General features: G+C 34.5%; 1 protein-coding gene across 14 annotated transcripts in view; it reads right to left on the bottom strand.

The window, feature by feature from the left end:
- The window catches only part of LOC134754140 (basement membrane-specific heparan sulfate proteoglycan core protein), a 319966-nt gene extending 319580 nt beyond the window's left edge, over positions 1-386 (bottom strand). For all 14 annotated transcript variants that reach the window (XM_063690229.1, XM_063690236.1, XM_063690227.1 and 11 more), the window contains exon 1: positions 229-386. In XM_063690229.1, coding sequence (XP_063546299.1) covers positions 229-291 — 63 coding nt within the window. In that variant the 5' untranslated portion in view covers positions 292-386. The remainder of the gene's footprint in view (positions 1-228) is intronic.
- Positions 387-11350: the final 10964 nt, after the last annotated feature.

An 11350-nucleotide genomic window follows, 5' to 3' on the forward strand; every position in this document is an offset into this window, starting at 1 on the left:
TAATGTAAGCAACTAGGTAGGTATATACTATTTGGTGTATAGTTGCAGTAATATGAAAGCTAAATCTTTTATTATTTTAATGTTTGTGGCACCTTGTATCTTAATTTATTGGTGAAAGAAAACAAAAGTAATTCAAGAAAGTTTTTGCAAACTTATTTTCATAGCCGGCGTGCGCACGTTGGCTGAGTAACTTTATAGTTAAAATTCGAACGAAGTTGATTGACTTACCTTTGTTACTAAGGAAGCGGAGATGAGCAGGAGGGCCGCTAAAGGGGCCCCTCCAGCCCTCATGGTATATCGCTGACAGCAAAAGTCGGGTGATATTGAAGTGTGTGTTGCTAGGGCGCGACACCGACTACGCCGCGCCGCTGCCGAGCCGCGAATGACGGGCCCGTCGACTCGCTAACATTGCGCTCAGCTTTACCACACACATCACCCTACAACATGCATCGTCTGCCTACGCAGCCTCGGAATGCGCTTTGTTCACAATAAGTACCTTAGCATGAAATTCAATAGCTAACAGCATAGGTTTGCTTAGGATCCATTCACAATACTAAAGAAGTGCTATTACCTACTACAGGTTGTGATTTATTTTTCGAGCGTTGACGTATTCACCGATTACTTGTCGAAAATGTAATATATTAATATAGTATCGGAAAGGTGCGAATTTGTCTCGTTCTCGCGAACAAGTCTGAGCCTCAGTCCTGCAAAGTTCCATGACCTCACTCTCCTGCGCTTATCACATCGGCACATTACCATGATCAAAACGCCGTAAGTGCGATACCATGATTGTTTACAAATCAGCTCTTAACCGAAAATGCAAAAGGTGCAGTTTACTGTTAAAGGCTTAAAATGTGAATCAGTGATTTGTTATCATCGCATTTCGCTTAACTACTTGTCTGTAAATGCCTAGTGTACTGCAACCCGGTTCTCTATCTATTTTTACATATAAATAGGTATCTATGGTAGATAAAATTTAGTGGCGACGAAATCTACGTATTCGCTTAATATTAATAAGGTATTCGTATTCTTTTTTATTTTCAGAAACAAGCATATTTCAAATGTTTAATACCTACTAAAATTTCCAAAATGGTGTAAGGCATTTTATGTCAAAATTGCCTTAAATTGTTTTGAACAAAGCTGATAGTCTTCAAACTGCTGGATTGATTTCTATGAAACATATAGACGGAGAGCTGGTAAACATTTTGGAGTAGGTCCTTGAGGCAAGCTGAAAATTTGCCTGATATTTCTCCTATCTTACCCTAACTCAGCACTCCAAGTCTGTCGGGCTGCAGGGTAGCGGTGATAAATCAACCCTTACATTATTATAGATTTTTATTAGGGCCCAAAAAATGTTCTCGAGGCAATCTGTAATTTCTACAAGTGAAAATTGAATATCTATATAGTCATAAAAAATAAGCCAGACGATTTGGTCGGGTCTTTAAGCTTACCAGAAGCGTGGATTTTTTTTTTTTCAAAAAATTCAATAAATGTTCTTGAGGCAATATGTAACTTTTACAAGTAAAAATCAAATATCTAAATAGTCATAAAAAATAAGCCAGACGATTTGGTTGGGACTTTCTACCTGCTAGACGATCTAGAAAGTTACGTATGGCACTTACTCGCGCGCAAAATTACGTCTTGGCATTCAACCAGCAAAAAAAACCTATTTAAAGCAATATTTTTATATATTATATTTTTTCAAAAAGTCTGAAGGGTTTTTGGAAAAGTCAGAAAATCATAATTTTCTGTTTTCAAAATTGAAGATCCCTCAATTCCTTAATTAAAATAAGACAAAGTCTAAGACGTAAGAAAATAAATATTTACAATAACTATTAAATAAATAAAAAAATTAAAACCCCCTACGCTATGTGTCAACTAATCCATTTTATGCCAAAAATGCCTTACATCATTTTGGAAAAGAGCTGTTAGGTTTTTGGGTAGTTTTTGATAAATTCTGCCATAACTCAAAAACTATGAAAGTAATAAAAAATCGAAGAAATTGCTTTCTTATTTATTAAATGAGGATTCATTAAATTGCAATTAATTATTCCAATTATTAATGAATGCTGAGAAATGATTTTTCAAACTTGGATAATTGCTTAAGTGCTCATTCACTGGAGGTCTTACCCTAACACCCCTCTTTTTGTGTCGGTGCTTAAAAATAAGCAAAGGTAAAAGACTCCAGTGTAAAAGGGTTAAACTCAATAAATTACATTTTTCAGTACCGACTAACCGAAAACCGTTTAAACCGAGTTTTCTCTGTATTCTTTATCAAGAAATTAGGTTTTGTTTTTAGCTTAGATAGTTTATTAAGCAAGGAATTATAACTTGTCATTCAAATTGACCTGACTTTTGTGAAAGTAACAGAAAAATTAGCTTTCAAAAAAACTTATATCCCTTTTCACAAAAATAATGAATGTGTGAAAAGGTTATACTGCACTTTCTCTAGTGTTACTAAAATCTTTTTGAACTTTTGTACGGTGTAAAGAAACCATTTTGGGAACTAAATTTTGCACTTTTTAGGATGGTGGTAGAAAAAACAACCAAAAAGAATAATATCAATGTAGCAGTTGTATTTGTTGGTTTTTCTACCCCATTTTTTTTTGTGTTCTCCAATTGTTTCATAATTAGTCTCTTCCAGATGTACATTCTTCTACAGGACTTTTTTTTATATTTGAATTCAATTACCTAAATGAACAAGAACTTTTCTTTTTTTCTTCGTTTAATTTTCTTACAGTGAATTCAGTTTTCAATAGCGCACTGAAGTTGTAAAAGCTGGCATGCGTCATGACGACACGGGACACGGGACTCTCGGGAGTCGAGCGGCGGATCCTATTGACTTCCACCGTTTTGCACAAATTGAACAGTTTATTCAATTATATGGTAACACTACTTTTCTCAATGTTAACATAAAAAATAAATTGAATAACATTGTAAAAAGTGGGCAAAATGGTTCACATTGACCAATTAAAAATTAAATATGGAAAGGAATCTATATGAACATTAACCATTATCATTAACTCAATTTAGCTAAACTGGATAGTGAAAAACGGTCAAAGTAAATTATTTATACCCTTTGATACATCAATCCTAAATATAGTTTTTTAATAATAAAAAAACTTAAGATTTACCGTCGTTCACGAACTATAGACCCGGTAGTTGATGAAGTAGATCTCAGGCCAGGATTACACTTGTGAGTTTTACTTACGTAAGTAGGGACACAGCTATTTGCTAGAATGAGATAACGATATTCATATCTCATTCTGTAGTATAGCTGTGTCCCTACTTACGCAAGTAAAACTTACAAGTGTAATCCTGGCCTAAGTAAATTTTGATTTCTTGACAACGCATGTTATTTGAAATGTAGTTTATTCACTAAGTTTAAACTTTACTTTACTTTACCATCGTTCGTAACATGACTCTCAAGTACCAATTTTTTAAACGAGATGATATAAAAATAAATCGTTTTGAACATAATATTTAAGATTTTTGGCACACTTTAACCCTTTTGCACAATCGATATCTCAGCAATTAGAAGTCGTAGGGCTGTGTATGTCAACAAAAAGATGTAGTTTCATAAACATCATAGGTTATAAAATCTGTAATTTGGACAAACTCGACATAAACCCTTTTACACTGGAGCACAATAGATGCATGCGTTCGCAAACATAAACAAAAATTAAGACAAGAGCTAGTTATGCTTCATATAGAACCTACAGGTGCCATAAACTGAGCATGAAAGGAACTACAAGAGTACCAAAATGGGATACCAGAAATGAAGAAACAAAAAGACCACAAGAACAAAACAAAAACTATGGAAATTATGAAAGCAGAAACAACAACGACAGGTCCACTCCACCACTATGCACAGTCAATATGGAAGAGTAAGACTCAGTCTCGGAAATCCTGAAAAATAGAAGTAAGGAAAGCAATTCAGTCACAGAAACGAGGAAAAGCACGCTTACCCGTTATGAAACGTCCCTAGCGCTTGGATCACTTCCTCTAAGTTGGCATCAGTTAAGGCTTGAGTGGACCTAAATATCTGGCTCCCGATGGAAAATGGGTGTGGGTGCTTCGTCTGTAAGGAAGCGCGGGTCTCAGGGCCCAGAAGAGGTGCTATCGAGCCATCCGACATCAACACTAGAATGGCCCGTCTCACATCAGCCTCGTGGGCTGGTTTGTCTTAACCCTTTACCGCGTGGATTTTTTATTCTCCCCGAATTAAATATATGTACTTAATAAAACACCGTCTAACTATACCTCTCGTTTTTTTTATCATCAGAAAAAAGGCGAGCTATCTTAACGTGTCGTTTTATCGAAAACACTTTGAAAATAAGTCACAACCAATATAATATACGATCATTTACATACTTTTGCTTTCATAAGTCAAATATTGCTATATTTATAAAAAAAACTTGTCAATAAAAAGACACGTGGAAATGGTTTACCTTTTTTTCCAATGCTAAAAGACTAAGTACTTATAGTTTCTAGTCATGTACCATAGGAAATGAAAAAAAAACGTTCGTGTAATATTTTATTATTATTTAATAATATCGAATATTACGCGAAACTAGGCGTAGGTGGCGCCACTACCACAATCTGAGGGTATATATAATAGGAATTGAAAAAAAAACGTTCGTGTAATATTTTATTATTATTTAATAATAGGGAATATTACGCGAAACTCGGCGTAGGTGGCGCCACTACCACAATCTGAGGGTCTATCGCGAAACAAGAAAATCGAACTCTCGTTATCTAACATCTCTGTCACTCTTGCGTATTCGAGCGATAAAGAGGCAGCTAGATAACGGAATTTCGGATTCGAGTTTTCCGGTAGGTCCCCTGAAAACTTGTCAAAAACCTGTTAAAGGTACAATATGAATAAGTTACTCTACGGTGCACTATAAAAGCTAGTGCTGCACTCTGGTGGCAGAACATTGCAGTAATATCCCCTACTCCTCGTCCTTTGGAAATCTGAAATAAAAAGTTGAGTTTTGTGAGATAGGTAAACCAACAATATTAATAAAAGGAACATTCATCAATGATCATTACTGTCTTTTTTATTAGGGTTCCGTACCCAAAGGGTAAAAACGGGACCCTATTACTAATACTTCGCTGTCCGTCTGTTTGTCACCAGGCTGTATCTCATGAACCGTGATAGCTAGACAGTTGAAAATTTCACAGATGATGTATTTCTGTTGCCGCTATAACAACAAATACTAAAAAGTACGGAACCATTGGTGCGCGCGTCCGACCCGCACTTGACCGGTTTTTAGTATTATACTATAGTCTGGCACTCTATTTATAACTGTCTTACAACGCATATTGAAAAACCTTAACTGGTCAGGAAGAGGAATAAACATAAAGAATAGAAATTTGACACATCTCTGCTTCGCTGACGACGTGGTCCTTGTTTCAGACGACTCTATCAACCTACAATTTATGTTGAACTCTTTAAGAAACACTAGTATAAAAATTGGTTTAGCAGTTAACTTGCAAAAAACAAAAATCATGACAAATGTTAAAGATGAACATATTTATTTAGGCAATCAAAGAATCGAAGAAGTCCAATCATTCGTTTATCTCGGCAAACAGCTTTCATTCAATCAAACTAATAATTTGGAAGAAATAGAGCGAAGAGTTAAAAAGACTTGGAACAAGTTCTGGAGTATGAAAGAAACATTAAAAAGCGATATACCACTTAAACTAAAGAAAAGAGTAATAGATTCGTGTTTACTCCCTACACTTACATACGGCAGTCAGTCGTGGAAGTTCACATACAAGGCTAAAGAAAAAATAGTTAAATGTCAGAGAGCCATTGAAAGAAATATATTAAACATAAAATTAATCGAGAAATTTAGACATGACCATATACGACAAAAAACAAAATGCATTGATGCTCTAGAATACGCATTAAGATCAAAATGGAAGTGGGCCGGCCACGTGGCAAGAATGCACGAAGAGAAATGGACTAAGATCGTCACGCTGTGGTCTAGGCCAAAAGGAACGAGAAGACAGGGCAAACCAAACGCTCGTTGGGCAGACGATTTACAACGTAAAGTAAAGAACTGGCTAGAAGTAGCTCAAGACAGAGCGAAATGGCATAATTTGGAGGAGGCCTTTACCCGAGAGGGGTCCAAACCTACTTTGTTTTAAATACATATGTATAGATCCAATTAATGATGTTATGTTAAGTGATTAGTTTAAAATTAGAACTCTATATTTATATTTTTTTCGTGTACCTATAGTTTAAGTTGGTTTATGGAATAAATGGGCTTTTTATTTTTATTTTATTTTATTATAGTCTGGCAAACACAATCTGTCAGTAAGTAAGAACAAAGAAAACTATAGGTACAGTCGAAGGCAAAAATATCGATCCAGACAAATGGCTCAAAAATATGTGAACACGATTTTATTGTCTGAGCGTACACATATTTTTGAGAATGTATATATATTTATGCCCTTGACTGTACTCATCAATTAAAATGAGACAGTCCTGGGCCATACTATAAGAAAGCTGTAAATGTCGATAGGTTATTGATCTGAGGTCGATACATCACTATGCCAAAAATATAACCTTTCATAAATAGCAGAAAAGTTCGAAAATATATGCAAAAATCTATATATAGACTTGAATGCAAGTAATAATTACATAAACAACATATCGATTTCAATGTTTAGGGTCAGGTCCTATAAATTAATTTCTTCAAAATTGAACAAAACTCACCGATTAAAGGTTATCGGTTCGTGAGTATTTTCTTTTCTTCCTGTATGCGATTTACAGCCCTCGATCACACAAGACATTATCACAAAGGGAACTTCAAACCATTACAAATAAAAACTTAGCACGTTTTCCAACAATCTTTCAGGAATAGCAACAATATAATTAAAATAAACCATGATGACCGCTGAAATTCCCGAAATATTTCAACTAAAATAATACGACTATGTCAAGTTGTTACAGTTGACACCTACCTGTGAAATAACGAACATATATTGTATTTGGCTGGATTATATTAGAACCACATAGAAATATTTGACATTTTCCTCAGTTCATCTTATGACAATACTGAAAAAAACGAAAGAACTTGCGGATTGTTGTCTCACTCTCTCATAGACAAAAAGTGATAGCGTGTTGTGAATACGATACCTTTTACCAAGCTTTAGTTATTATTCTGAGGCAGTAATATACCAGGCAAACATAACTTTGAAGGAGGTTTACGCTCAAATCTTTCCATGAAGTTAGAATTATATAGCTGGAGAGGTGACAGAGAAAAATGCCGATAGATAATTTAATTTTATACTCTATTATTAACTCACTAAAGTTAACTTTCGCTCGACTAGCACGGTGTAGTGCGCGAAATTCTGGAGGCAACTTTAAATAATATTTATAGCTAATGAATGACGCTGATGTCTGCACAAACATATGCTTCCCAGTACTTTACGAGTACATCTTTGTGATTACGGAGAAATATCTTTAACAGTGGCATCAATTGCATCTTACGAGTACCTAATTTACTACCTATATGATCTCTTACATAGCCTCGAAATCTGAGAATTAACCTTCAATCATTATTTATTCAGAAATTTAAGAGCCCGGTAACGATTTTGGAGCAAAAATGTAAAACTGATAGATTTAGACGTTGAAATTATACGTTTTGTTACGTAATATGTAAATATGTATGTATGTAAGTGTTGGTTTCTATTAGCACGTCTTCTCATCTTGCCTTTTAATAATGAGGTCGCGAGCGTGCGTCACCGGTAATATATGAAGAGAAGGGGCAGTTTTAAAAAAATCGTCAAAAATTATGGTAGTAAATTATACTAATTGATCTATAAGAACAGTTTCAACAAATGTTGTAAATTGTTTAAGTATCAAAATAACGTTGAAATGAAGTCGATTTTCAGAGAAATTGTCACTTGTTTTGATGTTATTTCTGAAGAAAATTGATTTCGTCTAATTTTCATTTACACTACTTTAAAGTCATAATAATAAAAATGTAGTCTGTAAAAGGTGGAGTACAGGATATGTGTAATACAAAATTGCCATTTTTAGCCGTCCAAACTTTACGAAATTTACAAATAAGAGCGACAAATTCTGACAATTTTACATTTTTGCGACTAAAATCACAGATCAGTATTTTATTGACAATTTATTTGTTTAAATGCTAGAAGAAAACCACAGTTATATTTATTAAGAAATAAGGTTTTATTTAGAAATTAGACAGCTGTGAAAAAGTACTAAGGTCAACCGGGATAATTGCCACTGTGGGATTATTGCGTCTATTAGTTATTTTTTAAACAACATTAGTTACTTCAGCTCCCTCCATCTAGAGAAAAAGGCCGTTGACGTTATATTGTGTCCGTCTTATTTCATCCAGGTATTACACATTTTAATGTCATCTCTCGATCGGATTATTTATGATATTCCCGTATATCAGCCGTGTGAAGCTCGATACTCGTTTTTGGCAGAATTGCGCTTAACTGCGCGGTAGCCACAAAGAATAGAGTGAAGTGAAGTGAAGGCTAGAACTACTTGGAGGACAACACGTAGCATAGAGGGCGTTTTACCGATTCGTATTCAATAGTTGGCTATTTTGAAAATTAGTTTCACCCCAGACCTACATGGTGTATGAGGTAAGTCAACAAAATCCGTTTACATCCTTGTTTTTCTTTAGATATTTGGTAATGTTTAGTAATAAATGTGCTCAATATTAATTAACTGAGACATGCGAACCACAATTTGTATTAATAATACTTCTGTTTTGGAAAATAATCCAGTATGTCAAATTCTTGGAGGATATTTTTTTAACTCGGCAAAATGTGTCAATAATCTTGAGGTAATTGCGTCTAATTAACGCATTTGTCCCAATGTCAGTGGTTGACAACGATACGTAGTTTTAGCAGGTATTCAAGAAAGTTTCGTCAGCAAAAAAGCTCGCGATGTTAAAATTTTAGCCCATCGACCATACAAAATTTTCTAATGCTAGCTTTTCTACGGAACGGAACTTGTTTCTTGTTTGCCAAGCTTTGCAATATAATTCCGTTTAAAAATAACATATTTTAAATATAGTGCAACGAAAAAGTTACTTCAAGAATTATCTTGGCTAAGAGTTGTAGAAAGCACACAGCAAATAGCTATTTATGCAACAAGTGCGGAAAGTGTATGATTTCCGACGAGTGGAATTAGCGAGCAAAGCGAGCGAGTGTATAAAGAATACGAGTCGGAAATCATCTTTACGCACGTGTATCATACAATGTTTTACTATGCGTTGTGCGAGTAAACAAAAAAAACCGGCCAAGTGCGAGTCGGACTCGCGCACCGAGGGTTCCGCACTTTTTAGTATTTGTTGTTATAGCGGCAACAGAAATACATCATCTGTGAAAATTTCAACTGTCTAGCTATCACGGATCATGAGTTGCAGCCTGGTGACAGACAGACAGATAGACGGACAGACGGACAGCGGAGTCTTAGTAATAGGGTCCCGTTTGGCAAATAAGTTTAATTATTAAAAAATTTAAAACAAAAAGCACTAGTGCGAGAAAGTAGCACCATATGTACTGTAAAAAAATTGAAAACAAAAAGCACTAGTGCGGAAAAGTAGTACTTTCCGCATGATATGCCTCCGTAGGAAACGCACTTTTCGAGCACATGCATTGTAATAAATAGTACATTTCGATGCTAGTGCGGAAAGTATGTCATTACTTCGCGAGTACCGAGATATCTTGCCACGAGCCGTAGGCGAGTGGCAAGACTCGGGACGAGTGTAGAATGACATATCTGCACATGTATCGAACGACGTTTTTTAATACAGTTGCGAAAAAATAAGAAAATAAATTAAATTAGAAAAGCAACAAGTATTAAAGAATGGAATTCGAAACTTTTTATATTATTAATTATGTGACATCATTGACATTATGAAGAGGTGTTTTTCTAGCTTTTATTCGTTAAGAATAGATTTTGTTATTATTATTGAACCCACTTCAATGAGTTTTTTTTTCAAATGCATGTTCTATAAGACAGAAACAATTGTAAATATTAAAACATTGTACTATTATTACCTAAATATCGTTATTTACGATTATTTGTGTATCGTATATATTTATAAAAACAATATCGAATGTTGCCTTTGGAAACTTAAAACATTCTTGCAGTAAGAAAATACGCCTCTTCTTTGACAGGCGTTCCGTTCCATTCAGACAACTTATTAAGAACGGTTTTTCAACATTAAAAAATAAACGTGTTATAATACTTATAATGATGAAGAGGTAAGTATTCTTACTTTAACAGTAGGTTTTTATGTTGATTACGACGTTTAAAGGAAACTAATATAAACACTCATCAATGAATTGGAACAAGTATAAATTTAAAAAAATTGGAAAAGTAAAAAACACTAGTTCGCGAAAACCAACTTTCCGCACGCTAAACAGCCACGAAAAGTAGCACTTTTTGAGCAACTGTATTAAAAAGAATATTTCAATACACTTATTAAATATTTCATATTATTTATTAAAGGAGAGTAAAAAAAATACAAAAAATAAAACTGTCAATTACACAGATTAGATTTGAATCCCTTTAAATGTTTTACGATGACCTTCTCGCGCCAACGCAACTTAATCGACACTACCTATGCCTTAAAGGGTCAAACTCTTCAGAAAATGTCATGTATGAGAGATTTAGGTGTCATACACGACTCTAAACTGATTTTTGATGAACACATTAATATTATTCTTAGTGGCGCTTATAAAGCACTAGGTTTCATAATGCGCAATTCTGTTCATTTCACTCAGGTCAAGACGCTCAAAGTGCTTTATTGCTCATATGTTAGAAGTAAGTTAGAATATGCCTCTCAGGTCTGGAACCCTTGCTACAATATGCTTTAAATTAAAATATCCCTACAGTTCTTCCAACTACCTTAAAATATGTAAGCACCATCACATTGTCCCTTTGCAAAAACGCCGTGAAATAGCCGATATTACCTATCTCCTTAGTATTACTAATGGTGTAATCGACTGCCCTGAGTTGCTAAGTAAACTGTGTTTCAAAACCCCTCTCGTTCTAAAAGGTATCATCCCAAAATAGCGGAATGACGTCATCAAAATGACTCCCGCCTCGTTGCGAATATTGCATTTTGCACCCAAACTATGCATTGCACAATTTGCACATACACGCGTGGGGTATTAAACGAAAGCCAATAAAATATTATATATTTCACTAATTCACTATGTACCAAAATATACAATAGTTTAAGAGAAATTTAAAAATAAATAAAAATGATTTTTTTTTTCGATTATTTGGGTTTTCAACCAAATCAAAAGTCGGACGTTAAAGCAATGTACTACAAAA

Source organism: Cydia strobilella, chromosome Z (genome assembly GCF_947568885.1).
Source record: "Cydia strobilella chromosome Z, ilCydStro3.1, whole genome shotgun sequence".
NCBI classification, from domain to species: Eukaryota; Metazoa; Arthropoda; class Insecta; order Lepidoptera; family Tortricidae; genus Cydia; species Cydia strobilella.